The 18,856-nt window shown below is 41.1% G+C and overlaps 1 protein-coding gene across 3 annotated transcripts in view; it reads left to right on the forward strand.

Annotated features, from left to right (window-relative positions):
* Nucleotides 1-464: 464 nt before the first annotated feature.
* TBC1D12 (TBC1 domain family member 12) overlaps nucleotides 465-18,856 on the forward strand; it is a 121,570-nt gene continuing 103,178 nt past the window's right edge. For 2 of the 3 annotated variants that reach the window (XM_046027745.1, XM_046027746.1), the window contains exon 1: nucleotides 465-1,538. In XM_046027745.1, coding sequence (XP_045883701.1) covers nucleotides 598-1,538 — 941 coding nt within the window. In that variant the 5' untranslated portion in view covers nucleotides 465-597. The remainder of the gene's footprint in view (nucleotides 1,539-18,856) is intronic. The other variant, XM_046027747.1, reaches the window with a different exon arrangement.

Here is an 18,856-nt window from a genome sequence, read left to right on the forward strand (position 1 = left end):
GTGATGATACGTGGGGCTAGATAAGAAAGATTCCTTTGGTAGTATCGTGGAAGATGAAGTGGAGAAGGGAGGGTGTTGACATGAAGCAAAGACTCCCTGAATTATGGCAATGGCAGTAGGGGAGATGTATGCAAAAGCGTAAAGTCCACTGGTGACCCATTGAAGCTGGAAGGACTTATATCTAATATCCTGTATTCTACTTCCATAAATTAAGTACGTCAAGTGAATTTTGCTTAGGGAGGCAAACCGGTGCCTGTTAAGAATTGTCTCGCTCTGAGTGAGCCAACCAGCCTCCATCATCCAGATGGCGGATCCCAGATTGGCCGCCTGAGTGTCAGGGAGCGGCCTCTCTAGCTACTATCTCTATGGTTCGCGGAATCTCCAGGTCGCGGTTTGACCGGGCCGGCGTTTGCGCGTGCGCGAGCTCCGGCGCGTGCCCGCCCTCCCGCAACTGCCCAAAGCCAGGGGTGGGAGGGGTGGGTCTGGGAACGTTGCGGCGGTAGCCGCCGCGTCCCCAACCCCTAGGGTTATTGCCGGGCCAAGCCTGTGCCAGGGACTCTTCCGTCGCCTCCTCGGGCGGCACTCACCCGGCCCTAGATGGTGGGTCCGGACGATGCCGGAGCCTGCTCGGGAAGAAACCCCAAGTTGCTCCCGGTGCCGGCGCCGGAGCCCGCGGGCCAGGACGGGAAGATGATCCGGGCCACCGGCGGCTTTGGCGGAGGCGTCGGCGCTGTGGAGCGGCCGGCGGAGGAGGAGGGGGAGGAAGAGGAGGAGACGCCGCCTCAGCAGCTCCTTCGGCGCTACCTCACGGCGGCCGGGGGACAGCTGGAGCCGGGGCTGTGCTACTGTCCATTCCCTGCTGGCCAACCCCGCGCCCCCCCGTCCCCGGCAGCTCCGCGCTCGGACGCCTGCCCGCGGGACTCGGGCTCCAAGCACCGAGGCGCGGAGGTGGCGGATGCCTGCGCGCCGCGGCATAGAGGCATGACCAACGGGGACTCGGGCTTTCTGCTGGGCCAGGACTGTCGGGACTTGGAGGAGGCTCGCGGGCTGGTCCGCGCCGGCGGTCGGGATCCGCGCCACCACCGTCTCCGCCTTGAGGGGCCTGGCGACGAGGACGCGGACGGCGCGGACAACCTGTCCGACTGGGCCGCGCCGCTCGAAGACCCGCTGCGGAGCTGCTGCCTAGCAGCGGCGGATCCTGACAAACTGCAGGGCGCGGGCAGCGGCTCGGAGGGCGGTCGGGCCAGCGACGGCGGCAGCAGCAGTGAAGACGTGGAGCGGCCGGGAGCAGGCGCTGGGGGTCCCGAGGAGGGTGCGTCCGCCGCCGCCTCGGCCGAGAGGACTAGCGAGGGCGCTGGCACAGAGCCGCGCCCCGGCGTCTCGGACGTTCACGTGAACTCTCGGAACACGTTCGAGGTGAGCCGCGACCACCTGCCCCCCGCCGGGCCGCAGGTGCCCGCGCCCGCCGCGGAGCAGGGCGCCGCGGGGCCTTCGGCCCGGGCTCGACGGAGCGGCGGTTTCGCCGACTTCTTCGCCAGGTACAGCGCAGGCTGCGCCGGGGCTCGGGGCGGGCTCGGGGCCGGGGCGGAGGTCGAGGCTGGGAGCTGGCCGAGAGAGGCTTGGGGACCGCCTCCGTCCGGGCTCTTTGCTGGCGTCAGGACTTAGCTTTGATTTGTCACCGGGAGAAGAGGAACTGGGTCTGCACTGTGTTGCCTGTCAGAGAAGTTGCCAACTTTCTGGGGACCGAATCTTTCTGTTCCTCTGTGGGCTGGAGGCTATACCTTCTCTTCACACCTGGTTTCCGTGTATTCGGGTCCTGGCAGTGTGCTAATGCCACAGGTGCAGTTTTGTCTCCTGCGGAAAAGCAGACAACCTACTAGGAGGATTAGGGGTGGTGTGTGGGGTTGGGGGTGGGCGCGGCGGTCTGTGTGTACGGGTGTGGTTGTGGAAGAGAAAGGGAAGTCATTTTGCAGATATGAGTACTTGTGCGGAGTCTAAAAGCCATTCAAGTGACTTGGGAATTCTTGAAATTAGAACTGATTGTGTTTCATAGTGTTTAACTGTTTCAGTGGCTTTTATTAAAATGCAGCAGTTTCGTGTTTAGAATTTGATTCCGGCCCTTAAAGCCAAGTTATTATGGCGCTTTATCTCCAAAATCCCTTTTCTGTACTTCTGCCAAATAGACCTACGCTTTTTTCAGCAACTTTTAAATTTTTGATGTCATTGTATTTGTGTTTTGACCTGCTATTCTTGAAATTAAGTAATGGTGCTGGACATTGCAGATTTCGGAATAGGGTTTGATAGGGATAAATTACTCATCCTAATGCACATTAATGAAATGCCAATTTTCCTGGACTCTTCTTGCTTGATACGCTTTTTTTCCTTTTAATCTCTTGGCAAATTTCCCAATTTGTAAACTCTCCCCTTCACAGTTCCCTGTGCTTTTGTTTCCTTTTCAGGGATCTTGATAGAAATGAAGCAAATTCTACAGCTCCAGCTTTAGAGGATTATACAATCTGTGTGCATTTTTGTAGACACACAATTTTCTGATTGTAATTTTTTTTCTATTTTATTATCATTTATTTTCCCTTGTGTGAATCTACAAACCTATAAAGTTGTTTACATGAAGATCGGGAAATCCTAATTTTGTCTTACTTGTAGGGAGATCTGTATTTGTGCCTATAGTTGCAAAAGTATACAAAAATGTACTTAACGCTTACAGTGGCAGTATTTTAAAAGTTTGCAAGTGAGCTAAGCTTATACATTTGTGAACTTTGGGTATTTTTTGGTCATGTTTTGGTGTCAGGTGTCAGGCAATTTTAGACCTGGAAGGGGCTTTGAAGATCGCTAATTCAATCACAGAATGCCTGCTCTGTGCCACCATTGGGAACAGAGATGATTTGCACAGTAGAGTGCAGGCTAGTAGGTATTAAGTTTGAAGACAGATTCATATATATGCATTGTAAATTATGAGCAATAACAAGGCAAATCTATTATAAGAGGTTTTTCATATTAACAGTAGGGCGGAATTTTGATATAATTTTTTTCTTTAATCTGTAGGCTAATAGGATTTCAGTTAATATAAGTAGCTGACATTTATATAGCCATATTAAGCATGTGTATCAGAGCACTGGATTTCAAGTCAGAAAACAGGTACCATGAAGTTAATTTCTCTAAGCCTCATTTTTCTTAATTGACATTTGAATGTCAAGATTCTAGGTGTCAGTTGCTTCTTTGTATAAGATACTTGGAAAGGGGCACAGTCAGAGGCACAATTTTTCTTTTAGCATTTAACCAAAACCTTTCTTGGATTGGAACACCTTAAAGACAGAGACTATGATATTCGTCTCCGAGTCTGCAGTACCTAGCCGTGATATTGAGAACCTTGCTCAGTTTGTGTTGGATTGGCAACTTTCATAGATTCTTCCTCTTCACTATTCTCTAGGTTGTGTAATTTTATTTTTTGTTAGTAAGTCAGCTCGGGGCTTGAGCTCCTGACCCTGAGATGAAGACCTGAGCTGAGATCAAGAGATCAACTGACCGAGCCACCCAGGTGCTCAGAATAATTTTGAAGAAGTCTCCCATCACTGGGTAGAATAATTAGAAATTTCCTTTGCCTTCACAACCTGTGAGGTTTTTTTGGTCATTGTTGTTGTTTTCCCTTCATGTGTGCAATTGTCATTTTTTTTTAAGATTTTATTTTTTATTTGATAGAGATCACAAGTAGGCAGAGAGGAAGGTAAGCAGGCTCCCTGCTGAGCAGAGAATCTGATGTGGGGCTCTATCCCAGGACTCTGGGATCATGACCTGAGCCAAAGGCAGAGGCTTTAACCCACTGAGCCACCCAGGTGCCCCTACAATTGTCATTCTTAAGCCTGGAGCTCCAGATGTGGAATCCCTTTGGGGATATCTTGTTTTGGGACATATTCTTGTTCTTGGGAGCAATCCCTACCTACAGCCACTTCATTTTTTTTTTTAATATTTTATTTATTTATTTGACACAGAGAGAGAGAGATCACAAGTAGAGCAGCAGACAGAGAGAGAGGGGGAAGCAGGCTCCCTGTGGAGCAGAGAGCCCGATGCGGGACTCGATCCCAGGACCCTGAGACCATGACCTGAGCCGAAGGCAGCGGCTTAACCCACTGAGCCACCCAGGCGCCCAGCCACTTCATTTTTTGATGAGGAAGTTCACTGTCTACATAAGGTATTTTAGTAGCTAATGGCAGAGCTGGAATTAGAAACCAGGATTCCTGATTTTCAGACCAGGTTAACATTTGATCACAATTTACATTCACCCATGGCTTTTTTCTCTCCCACCTGATCATCCTCCATCTTTCTTCTACTTCCTCTCTTTCTCTTAACCTGGCAAAAATCTATAATAGAAATACTTTTAAGGAATGGTTTCATGTTTGTTTTAACGAGAGAGGGGAACATATTACAATGGTTTATCTATTACTACAAAGTTATCTTCAGTTGAGACACATCATTGACAGAAGCTTCATTGAGTAGGGTAGAAGTTCTGTAGGAGCTAAAGGAATGTCGTCCAGGATGGGACTGCTCTCCATCTCCTACTTTCCTTCTTTTTCAGATGAAGTGAGTTCTTGTTCAGTCCCTGTTGGGGGCTTGCCTCAGCTTCACATGGGCATCCGTCTGTGAATGAATGGTGACTTGACTATGGGAGCCCCAGAAGTAATACTCCCTCAGATCCTTGGTCTTTTCTTGTCCATAAATGTTTAAAATGTTAGGTTAGGGAGCACCTGGGATGGCTCAGTCATTTGAGCTTGGGCTCTTGGTTTCTACTCGTGATCTCAGGGTTGTGAGATCCAACCCTGCATCCAGCTCCACACTCACTGGGGAGTCTGCTTGAGATTCTCCCCCTCCCCCCTGCCTCTCCACTGCTTGTGTATGCTCACTTGCTCTCTCTTTTTCTCCTTCTCTCTCTCTCAAATAAGTAAATCTTTGAAAAAAATAAAATAAAATGCTAGGTGGGTACACTACTCCTGCTGTTACCAACTTAGCAGTAAGGAGGAGTTGAAAACTTAAAAAAAATATATCTTATGTTTCCAGGCTAGCTTTCATTCTTTAAGGATCTGTTTATTACTTTCTTTCTTTTTTTTTAAGATTTTATTTATTTATTTGAGAGATAGAGTGAGAGAGAGCACGAGACAGGGGAGGATCAGAGGGAGAAGCATGCTTCCTGAGCCCGATGTGGGATTCGATTATGTGACTGCAGGATCATAACCTGAGCCAATGGCAGCTGCTTAACCCAACCGAGCCACCTAGCTATCCCTGTTTATTACTCTTTCAAAATCAAAATAAATTTAAATTATTTAAATGGGTCATTCAAGCAAATTCATGTCTTAATTTTTTTTCAATCTAGAAAGATGTATTTTTTATTTTATTTTATTTTTTTTTTAGTTTTCTAAGATTTTATTTATTTATTTATTTGACAGAGAGAAATCACAAGTAGATAGAGAGGCAAACAGAGAGAGAGAGAGGGAAGCAGTCTCCCTGCTGAGCAGAGAGCCCGATGCGGGACTCCATCCCAGGACCCTGAGATCATGACCTGAGCCAAAGGCAGTGGCTTAACCCACTGAGCCACCCAGGCGCCCCAAGAAAGATGTATTTTTTAGATAAGGTACACCCTTTATAGGTTTTTTTAATAGGTATATATTTTTTTTAAATAAGTTTTTTTTTTTTTTAAAGATTTTATGTATTAATTTGACAGAGAGAGAGATCACAAGTAGGCAGAGAGGCAGGCAGAGAGAGAGGAAGAAGCAGTCTCCCTGTGGAGCAGAGAGCCCGATGCGGGGCTCGATCCCAGGACCCTGAGATCATGACCTGAGCCGAAGGCAGCGGCTTAATCCACTGAGCCACCCAGGCGCCCCTTAATAGGTATATTTTTAAAGCTGTTTAACACTTTTGAGTTTTGTTCAGATTGTACTGGCACAGTTGCTGTTATTTAGAAACACACAAGTATCTGTTGCCAGGTAGTGCTGATAATTTTTTTCTTATAAAGTCTTCATGTGAATCATGAGAATTGGGTGGCCTTAAAGGGCATAGCTCAGGTAGAGAAGAAAGTATTGAAGATTTTTCCTTACTTTTTAAAAAGGAGAATTGACATTGTAGATTATGAAACATAATCCATGTACCTATTTCTGTAATTATTGACTTCTGAAACTTACTTGATGTTGTGGTAAAAGATTATTTTCACAGAACATATATTACAGTTAGACTGAACATGGAAGACTAAAGGCTTGTTTAGTGATTTCTTTTCCTTTTTAAAAATTTTTGTTTTATTAAGAAGGCTCCAAACCCAGCATGGGGCTTGAACTCACCACCCTGAGATCAAGGTCTGAGATCAAGGCCTGAGCTGAGATGAAGAGTCAGACACTTAACCAACTGGGCCACTCAGATGTCCCATGCAATTTTTCTTTATTTAAGGTTCTCAGAAACAACAAAATTAACCACATTCCTTTTTCCACCTAGAATTTGCACTGGTTGGCAAGATCATAATTCACCTGATTGAACTATCATAGACTTCTGTCAGATAGGGCTCCCTTATTTGTTGCACAGCATGTATTCCTTCCAACCAACTAAAATAAAAGCCTATTTCTCAAAAAAATTCCTTTTTCAGCATTTCAATAAAGAAGAGGCAAAATATCAAATTTCTGATAAGTTTTCAAAGATTTTTAGAGTTACCCAAATCAGGGGTGCAGTATAATTATTTGTAAGGCGAATGAAGGAATATCTTGATTTAAATATTAAATAAAAAAATATATTAAATTTTTGTTACTGCAAGAGATCATCAAAAATGTGAACGTATTCTTTTCTATGTCACTAGTGAAACACCTTTGACATTACATTTTTAGGAAAGCTGAAAATAATTCGTAATTCATTGCTCTAGAATAAAAGTAAGACCCTTTAAAATTTTAGAATGTTGTGAAGCCACCCATTATATTAGATTAAGGACCTGATGGCTCAAGAGCCTTTTGTATTATTTGTTCCCTATATCTGATACCCACTCCCCCCATCCCCCTCACCCCACCATTGAGTGCTTTCTTAAGACACAAAACACTTAAACTACTGGAAATATAGCTCTGGTTCAAGGACATTATGTAGAAATTTGTGGTTTTAGGGTGATTGGTTAGAAATGTAATAATCTAAATATAAGTCAGGTAGAAAATATTGGAAAACTCCCAATTTTTCTGAAACTAAGATAATTTTAATATAATGTGGGGGGGCAAAGGGAGAGGGAAAGAGAATCTTACACAGGTGCCAGGACCAGTGCAAAGCTGACATGGGGCTTAGTCTCACTATCCTGGGATCATGACCTGAGCTGAAATCAAGAGTTAGACAGTAACAAAGCAGACTCTTACTCCACTATTAACTTGGAGTTACTTGTTTGGTAGAAATTTTTTGAACTATTAAAAATGGGCATAGTGATTTACTCTATTTTTTAAATACTTTTTATTTTAGGATAGTTTCAGATTTACAGAAAAGTTGCAAAGATAGAGAATTCTGGTATATGCCTCCCCCAGTGCCCCGACTGTTAATATCACATTACTGTGGTACATTTCCAACAACTGAGAAACCAGCATTTGTACATTGCTTTAATTAAACTTCACACTTTATTCAGCATAGAGATATTGACTAAAAGATTTTTATTTGGGGAGCAGTTGTGTTTTACTGTACAATAAGAAATGTTTAAAGTAGAAGGAATTTTAAGGATCACTTTATTCATCATTTAATATCCTATGGAAAATCAGCAGTGGTGTTAATCAGAGAAATCTCTGGTTTGCTACATATCACCTAGTAGGGTGGTATTAATTAATATTGGAAATGAGTTAGACATGGTAATTAATTGTTCTTCAGGTGGACCAAGGGCATTGATTTCCAAGGCTTTGCAGTTCACACTATTCAGGACAGTATTTAACAACCATTGTTTACCTATTTGCCTCTAGAAAAAATTATGAAAGCATATCTTAATTCTATATAATTTCATATTTTTTCAAAGTTATATTGATATGTGTTTTCTAATTCTGGAAATATTCCCCATGACCTATTAAGGGTGGGAATTATTTTTATTTTACAATTGTTTGCCTATGGTCAGATAGTGAATGAGTAAAAGAATCAGAACTTGAGCAAAGATATGATTCCTAGGACTTGAAGCTTATATACTGATTTCTACAAATTCTGAGAAGTTTATGAACAAAAACATAATTTTTGGTGTAGTAAAAATACTGTGGGCTTGAGAGATAAGAAATTTGGTTTTTGTCCTGGGTAAGTTTCTTCTACCATTAAATAATTGTGCGACCTTGTGCAAATTAACTAAATTTAGTTAGTTTCCTCATCTGTGAAATTAGATTTAGAGTCCCGTCCAGCTCCAATATACTGTGATATTATATGATTTTCTTGCAATACTTTTATAGACCTCAAAATTTTACCAGCTAAATATTGCAAATGTGAACTGAGTTAAAGATGGTGCTTTAAAAAACAGGATGTTTGTTGCATCTGTAAAATGAGAAAGTTGAAATATCTCCAACTCTAAATTCTGTCCTGCAGCTCATTCCACCATCTTTCTGTGTCACCATAATGGTGCACGTGAATGTCCTGGCAGATGCTCTCGAGAACGTTAACAATGCTGAAAAGAGAGGCAAACGCCAGGTTCTTACAGGCCATGCTCCAAGTCGTCATCCAGTTTCTAACTGTTGATGCAGCATTGTTATACTGAGAGTCAAATTTTTTTTTTAAAGTTTATTTATTTATTTATTTGACAGACAGAGATCACAAGTAGGCAGAAAGACAGGAGAGAGAGAGGAAGGGAAGCAGGCTCTCTGCCGAGCAGAAAGCCCAATGTGGGTCTCGTTCCCAGAACCCTGGGATCATGACTTGAGCCGAAGGCAGAGGCTTTAACCCACTGAGCCACCCAGGCCGCCCCCTGACAGTCAAATTTGAAATCATTAGTGATCACAGAGCAGGGAAAATTGTTGTGAACCTCATGGGCAGGTTAAACAAGTGTGGAATAATCAGCCCCAGATTTGATGTACAACTCAAAGATCTAGAAAAATGGCAGAATCATGGGCTCCAGTTCTCCCAGTTTGTTTTCACTGTACTGACAACCTCAGCTCGCATCAGGGACCATGAAGAAGGAAGTCAAAATAACATAGGAGATCCCCTTTTCTCCCTTTCCGGGTTTGGTTCCCCCCTTTTTTCCCCCTCTCCCGCTTCCTTCCCAAGCCCCTTTCCCCTCCCCCGCCCCAATTCCCCCTGCTCCCCCGCAAAAAAAAAAAAAAAAAAAAAAATAGGAGGGAAAATCCTGGGATTCTTTTTCTAGGGATGTAATACAAATAAATATGTGCAAATAAAATGCATTCATGGAAAAAAAAAACAAATTCTACATTGCATATTTCTTTTAGTAAAGGTCTAACTCTGCCCCAGAATAATGCTGAACATCAATAATCTTTGTTTAGTTTCTTACATATGGGTAGTATAGACCAGCAGCTCTAATTAGAAAATTCTGGATTTTTTTCCTTTTAATTTCTTTGGAGTAGGAGAGAAAATAGGATAAGTAAATTCTAGTTAATCAGTGTAGTAGAATTTGAGACCTTAACTTCTGGACCATGAGTTCTATCTCAGAGGTTGTCAGTGTTCCACTTTGGTGAACTAATAACCTAGTACAGTAATTCCAAGTTTTTGTTATACTTCAGAATCACCTAAAAGCACATTTTAAAAAATGAGATTCTCCAGAATCCACAACTCCTACCTTGTTAGATTCAGGGGACTTGCTTTTGGCAGATGACATATTCAAAATACAGGATAGTTTAGTGTTAAAAGTGCCGGCCCTGGAGTTAGACTGCCTTGGTTTGAATTAGCTTATCTTGCTGTATAATTCTGCACAAGTTACTTGACCCATCTAGTTCTTAGGCAACTCATCCCTAAAGTAAGGATAATGGTGATACCCACCTCATGAGACTGTCCATGAGATAATGGTCTAAGTGTGTTGTATTTCTTATTTGACATACAGCGAAGGTTCAGATGTTCTTACTCAGACTTCAGTATGACAGCTGGAGTCCCTTCCCCAGCTTCATCACTGACATCCATTGGTGTAAAGAAAGGAAAAGATGAATGGATTTTGTGTACTACCTGAAGAAACATTTCACAATTTGTGTAGTAGACTTTTTAACATAATTGGTATTTGGGATTGTATGGAAATTAAAATCGACTGTAACATTATGATCTAAAATTTCCAGAAGTCTTGAAACTTTGACTAAATCTGAGAAGGAAGTGAGATGGATTAAAATATTTGTATCTTTTATTGTTTTAAGGAACTTTACAGACAGGCAAAGCCAGATTTTTAGTTTAAGTTCATGAAATGTTTAACTTGGCTCACTCATACATTTCAAAGTTAGTATGTTGTTGTGGGAAAGCTTTGGGAAGAGTGGAAACATTTGGAGATTTTGAGGTGACACATCTGTTACCCATCTCCGAGAATATTGGGAAGGGGAAAGTCAGTCCTTTTTGAAGCAGTTTATTTTCCTAGGAACTCTACTATCTACCCTGAGTTGTCCCCAGGTAGTTCTGATTGATAAGTTCCTTGGGTCCTACCACAATAATTCTTAAACTTTAGTGTTTAAAATTACCTGGAGGGAGGAGATTGTTAAGAATGGGGATTTCTTGAGCTCCCCCACTCTGTTTTTGATTCACTAGATCTTGGGTGGGGCCCAGCAGGAAACCAAGTATTTATTTAACAAGGACTCCCTAGTGATTCTGATGCAGGTGGTTCCCAGACTGTAATTACTGAAATAATTGTTGATAGGTTTCCTCATAATAACTGGAGGAAGGTACAACATGCATTTACAACTCATATTACCTTATTGATTTAAAATTGGGTCATATCAATTATCATCTGATCTCTCTGATATAAGGAATTTGAGAAGCAGGGCAGGAGGTCCTGGCGGGGAGGGAGGGGGAAAAATGAAACAAGATGGGACCTGGGAGGTAGACAAACCATAAGAGACTCTTAATCTCAGGAAACAAACTGAGGGTTGCCTGGGAGGTGGGAGGGGGATAGGGTGGCTGGGTTATGGACATTGGGGAGGGTATGTGCTATGGTGAGTGCTGTGAGTTGTGTAAGACTGATGATTCACAGACCAGTACCCCTGAAGCAAGTAATACATTGTATGTTAATAAAATAAAATAAAATTAGGTCATATGTAAGTCCTATAATTGGTGAGTATAAGTACAGGTATGGTAGAGAACAGGGGTAAATACAAATGTGTAAGTATTTTGCTAACTTTCAGTAGGTTGAGAAGTTATCTCTGCCTGATTAAATCATAGTTTCCTTTTTTTTTTTTTTTTTTTAGTGGGAAGGGTCTTTTTTTGTTGTTTTTAAGATGTTATTTATTTATTTGACAGAGATCACAAGTAGACAGAGAGGCAGGCAGAGAGAGAGAGGAGGAGTAAGCAGGCTCCCCGCTGAGCAGAGAGCCCCATGCAGGCTGGGACCTGGGATCCTGACCTGACCTGAAGGCAAAGGCTTTAACTCACTGAGCCACCAGGTGCCCTGTGGGAAGGGTCTTTTACTTTCATTTTATGCTATGTAGATAGCCGTGCTTGCCTGTTCTGTGAAAAGTTTTAACTTTCAAAATCTTACTCAGATCTCTTTAACGTGGAGACCTAACTGTCCTTATTTATAGCTTATCAAAAAAGGTGTTAATTTTCCTTCCTTCTGCTGCTAGTTGTAACTCTTTTCCGTGCCTTTAAGAAAAAATCCTGCAGATTGCACATGGCTTATTCCCCCATAGAATTTGCTGCTTCAGCCTTTCTTGGACTTCTCATTTCTGTGGCCAAAAGAAGAAAGAGAGGGAAACCCATGTGACTGTCTGGGTTTTCAGCAGGCTCTTTCCTGCAATTAAGAGAAGTTTACCTTAGGAATCCAAGCTACAAGTTATGCTCCTAGTTAGAGCTAGTTTGAAAGTGAACTTAGTAATGTGTTTAAATTTACCCTTGAATTTGGCTTTTCACTTTCTTTTTAATTTGAATTTTATTTTGGGATGCATTATTGGCTAGAAAATATTTCCATCTGCCTGTTTCTAACCCCACAGAGATTAAAACATTCTGAGTTTGGAACTGAACATGATAGTTTTGAAATCAAATTATGTGCTATTTTCTCGTATTTTCCCAAATACCGTAATGTATAACTACCCATCATACATTGGGAATTATTTACAGTTTCCAAATCTGGTTTTCATCTAGACTGTTTGTAGTCCTCTTCTAGTCAAGTTGGGGAAATACTTTTATTGCCCTAAGAAAAAGGTATTCAGAGACTATAAATTTAAAATTTTTTTGTAAGAAGAACAGAAAATGCTCATCTTTTTTTGGCTTAAAAAATAGAAATTTATTATCCAATAGCTCTGTAGGTCAGAAATCTAATAATATGTGTCTCAATGGGCTAAAATCATGGTGTGAGCAGGGCTAGAGGTTTGAGGGGAGGGTCCATTTCCTTGTCTTTAGAAAATATCCTTACTATTTGCTTTTGAAAAGCAGGACAGGAAATATAAAATAAAACTGCTAAGGATAGTAGTTGTTTCCATACTCTTCCAGTTAAGGTGGTAAGGAAAAAGTTAAAATTAGAGAGTGTGAAGTTACAGTTACAGACAGGAAAAGCTGTTAAGAGAATGAGTTTGAAGACATTTCTACAGAGAAAAATTGCTGAGGAGAATTCTTGTTAGTTGGAAGTTAGTTCTGTACTTTGGCTGCTAGGCTTCAGAGTTTTGCTACAGAGAATTGCTACAGATTATCCACATATTTATTTTTCTGCCCTGCTTACCTCAGTACCCTTGTAGAGGTTTCTGGCAATTTGTGCCTCCTTAAATATGTCTGCTATGCCTCCCTCTTAACTTCCCTAATGTCCCCAGCCTCTCTTGGCCTCTTAAGAAGTCATATTGTACAGCAGAAATATTTTTTAATGACAGGTATGTATCTGTGTATGTATGTGTGTGTGTATATGTATCCTGTAATATATATAATATACAGTAGGTTAATATTTATGGTGTATACATGATATAACGTATATAATGTAAAGTAGCTTCTATATATATGGTTTAATTTAGGTTCTAAAAGTTTAGGTGCTAGTATGATAGACACATATTAAAAAGCACTGTTTTATGCAGTGTGTTCTTCCTTGAGATTCAGTATTAAAAGGAAAATTTTTTATAAGCACCACGGTGAACCTAGCAAACAATTACAATCTCTCTCACCCATAAGGAGAAATTTAATTGCTCATTAGCAGGATGATATGTTATGTAGTTTTAAATTTAAGTTCTGAAATAAACTATTGAAATTTTAAGTCAGTGAAAGGTCTTAACTTAAGAGTGATAAAATGTAGGGGCGCCTGGGTGGCTCAGTGGGTTAAGCCTCTGCCTTGGGCTCCTGTCATGATCTCGGGGTCCTGGGATGGAGTCCTGCATCCGGCTCTCTGCTCAGCAGGGAGCCTGCTTCCCCCTTTCTCTCTGCCTGCCTCTCTGCCTACTTGTGATCTCTCTCTGTGTGTCAAATAAATAAAATCTTTTAAAAAAATTACTAAAAAAAATAGTGATAAAATGTAGGTTTTTAAAAACGTAAGTGATAAAATGTAATGCCCTTTTTTTTTTTTTCCTGACATGGCCCTTGACAATCCTGTTGGACTGACTTTTTAACCTCATTGGTACTACCTAGGATTGAAGAGATTGAAATCCTGGGTGTTGTTTGGAAGACAGATTTGCTGTGATTCAGAACTGGGTGTTGGGAACCAAAATTTGTTATCAAAGACTAATAACATTTTTGATAAATAATTATTATATAAAGGTAACCAATACAATAATTGAACATATAACCAGAGAATAATGGCCATCTTTGTGATATACTCCCAGAAATGCATTAATACTGTTAATACCTAGGACAGAAATTAAGTTTCAAAATGGGGCATACAAATAACTGAGAATTTGGGGCACCTGGGTGGCTCAGTGGGTTAAGCCTCTGCCTTCAGCTCAAGTCATGATCTCAGGGTTCTGGGATGGAGCCTGCATCTTGCTCTCTGCTCAGCAGGGAGCCTGCTTCCCACTGCCTGCTTCTCTGCCTACTTGTGATCTCTCTCTCTCTCTCTCTGTCAAGTAAATAAAATCTTTAAAAAAACAACATTGAGAATTGTACTGCAGGAAGGAACAATTTTAGAAGATAACCACTATTACATTTTCCCAAATAAAATAATAACTGTATATTTAATGAAGAGATAAGATTGTTTTGTTCTGAGACCACCAAAATACAATCTTTTGATTTAGTTGTCTATTTAATGGAAATATCACAACACCTTGATCACTAGAGGGATTTCAAATATGCTACTGCAAGATAAGTTCTATCGTGCATGCCATCAGTTCAAGAAGTACTTCTAGATCAGGCCTGAGCAAAAGGTCAACAAAACAAACCAGTAACAACCAGCACCACCATAGAGCTAAGTGTGTTTGCCTCTTTATTCTTAGAGAGTTTGGGCACCTGATGGATATTGTTTAGCCTCTGCTTGAGTTCTTTCTCTAACAGGGAGGTCAATTTCCTCAAGGCAGCCTATTGAGGAAATAATAATTGTTAGAAGTTTCTTTATGTGGAAAACAGTGTATCTCTTTGTAATGTTTCTGGTCCTAATTCGCCCTTTAGAGCCACAAAGAACAAGTTAGGTTTTTGGAGGTTTTGTTTTGTTTTGTTTTGTTTTATATAATCACCCTTCAGAAATTTAAAGATTGCTTCTGAGCCTCTCTTTGTTTTTGGGCCTTCTGACCTAAGCATACTCTGTTCTTATTGAGTTAGTTTGCAACTTTCTTTATCATCTCTTTATTCGACAAATGCTTTTGAGCCCTATTATGTATATGAGGCACTAAGGAAATTAAATAATATTAAACAATAAGAAAATTAAATAGTATTAAACTTCAGACGGGGAGTCACATGAATCAGTACTTACACTGTATTACCTGATTAGTGTTATAAAAGATACAGAATGCATCAGTAGCATTGAAGGAGTGATTAACTTTGAGATAGGAAGTTAGGGAACTCTTCACAGTCAATGAAACACGAATGCTTGGTCTTTTACCAATGAGAACAGTTGGGATAGGAATGAGGCTGACTGACCCAGAGTACCTGGTGGCTCACTGGTTAACCATCAGTCTTCCGCTCAGTTCCTGGGATTGAACATGGCATTATGTTCCATGCTCTGCAGGAGGGCTGAGTGAGACTGACTGAAGACCGTACAGGCACACAACAGTATGTGCAGAATTAATGCATGAAAATAGCCCAGCACTTGGGACTGCAGTATAACTGCCCTTGGGGCAGGTGAGGCAGGGTGTCAGAATGTTGAAGTTAATTTGTGAGGGAGTTTGCATGACAGAACTGAGCAATTTTTTTTTTAAAGATTTTATTTTATTTTATTTTATTTATTTATTTTTTTAAATGTTTATTCGACAGAGAGAGATCACAAGCAGGCAGAGAGGCAGGCAGAGAGAGAGAAAAGCAGGCTGCCCGCTGAGCAGAGAGCCCGATGCGGGGCCCGACCCCAGGACCCCGGGACCACGACCCGAGCCGAAGACAGAGGCCCCAACCCACAGAGATCACAAGCAGGCAGAGAGGCAGGCAGAGAGAGAGAGAGCAGGAAGCAGGCTCCCTGCTGAGCAGAGAGCCCGACGCGGGACTCGATCCCAGCACCCTGAGATCATGACCTCAGCCGAAGGCAGAGGCTTAACCCACTGAGCCACCCAGGTGCCCCAGAACTAAGCAATTTTAAACATTCTATTCAGGACGTTTGATGGGCTTTTTTTTTTTTTTTTTTTTTTTTAAAGATACGACTTATTAGAGTGAGCACAAGCCGGGGGGGAGGTGGGTGGCACACTGACTCCCTGAACCTCAGGCTGGGCTGGATCCCAGGAATCTGGGATCATGAACTGAGCTGAAGGCATATGCTTAACTGATCAAGCCCCCCCAGGTTCCCCTGATGGGCCCTGAAAACAAGGGACACATGCTCAGAATTGCTTTTATTTAGTTATTTTTTTTAATTTAGGTAGGCTTCACACCCAGAATGAAGCCCAATGTGGGACATGAACTCATGACCCCGAGATCAAGGCTTGAGCTTAGATCAAGGGTCTGATGCCTAACTGACTGAGCCACCCAGGCACCCCACAGAATTGTATTTCAGAATAATGACTCTTGTGGCAGATTGATTTGGGACTTGTGAAGCCAGGGCTTGGATGCACTGTGGTAGTTTATGCGTGCTTGTCAGTCTCTCTCTCTTTTTTTTTTTTTTAAAGGTTTTATTTATTTATTTGACAGAGAGAAAGAGATGACAAGTAGGCAGAGAGGCAGGCAGAGAGAGATGGGGGAGCAGGCTCCCTGCTCAGGGCTCTATCCCAGGACCCTGGGATCATGACCTGAGCTGAAGGCAGAGGCTTAACCCACTGAGCCACCCAGGCGCCCCGCTTGTCAGTCTCTTTATTAAAGTGTGATATCTGGTAGTTGATGTAAATAACATTAAATCCAATCCTTGTTAGAAGGAATCCCTAACAAATTGAGTGACTTATGCTTATACCAGTTGTCTTTTTGTGAAGCTTTGGTGGGAGAAAACCTTGAATCTGATTGTTGTTTTGAGGGAAGTGGGATGACATTGAAAATGGAGAGTCATGTGAAAAATTATGTCTACCATGTTTTGTAAGGAATTTGATGAGGGGGCGGAAAGAGCCAGAATAGCTGTTAGGCTGGTGGTTTTGCTCTCATGAATCAGAAAACAACCTCCGGGAAAACCCTTAGAGTGTTAAGTTATTGTACAATCAAGTCTTTACATTCAATGCACATGTTCTGTACATTGCTTCATAAAAGTGGGTGCTGGCAGTATACCCTCAGCCATTTCAGGGATTGTATGAGGTAGAGACAAAGTATCGAGACTTCCAAACTCCCTGGAGATAAAGAACATGTCTATTTTGTCTCTGCATGGAGGTGTAGGTCCTTATATGTAATAGGAAAACAAAGATTTATTGGGTTACAGCTTTAAAAAGGTGCAAGAATGTAATATAGCTAAATGTCTGGAACCTTTGAAATGGTCACTTTGGGAGGCTCTCTACTTGTTACTTTAATAGTATCATTTCTCAAAGTATTTTGGTACCTGTCTTTGGGGAGATGTTTCTGTAGAAGAGAAATTCCTTGGGCCAGTGTAAGGACTGAAAACTGAACGTTGGAGGGGATCAAAGCTGAAACACATTGGGAAGCCAACTAAACAAGTTCAGTTGTACATTAACTATAATAAGTACTTTAAATAATACCTTAGGTATAATAGATTTATCCCCAGGCAAGTAGTTAGACATAATATGTAAATAGGGTGGTTTGTACAAACGGGCATAAAAGATTTCACCTTCATATTCTTTTAAAGGATTAAATAAATAAGGTCAGAGACTTGGTGTCTGCCACCCTTAAATTTGGTCATCTTGGGTAAATCTGGCTATATCAGTTTAATTTTGGTGGAGCCTAAAACTCTTGTTACTTACCACTGTGTTTGCAAAAACAGTCCATGTTTAAAGGGCTTTTTTTTTTTTTTTTAAGGTTTATTTATTTAGAGAAAGAGTGCATGCACGTGAGCATGCAAGCAGAAGGGGCAGAGGGAGAAGGAAAGAGAATCCCATGCAGACTCCAAGCTCAGCACCAAGTACAACACAGGGCTAGATCTCATCACCCTGAGATCACGAGCGAAAACTTAAGTCAGTAACTTGACAGACTGCACCACCCAGGCGCTCCTAAAGGACTAACTTTCATATAGATTATAGGAGAATCTATAATATAGCATCTGTAACTGACAGTGTTATAATGTAAAAGAAATGTTGAACTCTGTATAGTAAATGTTGCCTTAATGATGGAAGTTTTGAAATATCCTTTATTCTTTTTCCACTTGGAAAATAAGTAGTTTTCTTTAGCTTTTCTTGTCTTTTTTTTTTTTTTTTTTTTTTTTGAGAGCGAGGGAAAGAGGGTATGTGCACGTGCACTTGGAGGGGAAGGCAAAGGGACAGGGAGAGAGAGACTTAAGGAGGCTCCATAGGTGCCCCTTCTTCAGCTTACCTGATTAGCAAACAAATTATTTTCAATTTCAGTAGAAGTAGATGTATCTGGCTTTTTGTTATACTCCGTATTATATTTTTGATCCTTTATTAATAGCAAACATATTCATCTTTTGTCATTTTGTGCATTCTTATTCATTCTTACAAATCTATACTAAACAACACTTGTTTGCCATCACCAAAGTTTTTAATAATTTTAAATATTAGCCTTCATTTTAGATTTGATAACACTTAAAAACAGCTCATGTAGAATAAACAGCTTTTGATATAAAGTCATTTTTGTATATTGTTTTAAAAGCCTTAACCAGTGGGATTTAGTTTTCTGTGTAATATATTCAGTTCCAAACACTGCCAGGAAAAAAAAAAAAAAAGTGAGTTACCTTGAAATAGTTCTTTACAAAGATGTATGGTTTAGATTTGGTTTTTGGTTTGGCATACTTACTACTACTTAAAAATATGGGTCTAGTCTTAAACCGGTGACTATATTTTAAAAATTGATAATTGGAAGTTCAGTTTTAGAAACCTGTTAACATTTTTTTATTATGTTAAAATACATGTAAAATTTGCCGTTAGTGACATTTACTGCATTCGTTGTGATTATAGTCATCACCACTGTCTAGTTCCAAGACATTTCATTACTCCAAAAGGAACCTCCATTCCCACTAGCAGTCACTGCACTCCGCTCTCCCCCCAAGCTCCTGACAATCACTCATCAGTTTGTGTCTTCTTTCACTTGG

The sequence above is a fragment of the Meles meles genome, chromosome 13, assembly GCF_922984935.1.
Source record: "Meles meles chromosome 13, mMelMel3.1 paternal haplotype, whole genome shotgun sequence".
Classification (NCBI taxonomy): Eukaryota; Metazoa; Chordata; class Mammalia; order Carnivora; family Mustelidae; genus Meles; species Meles meles.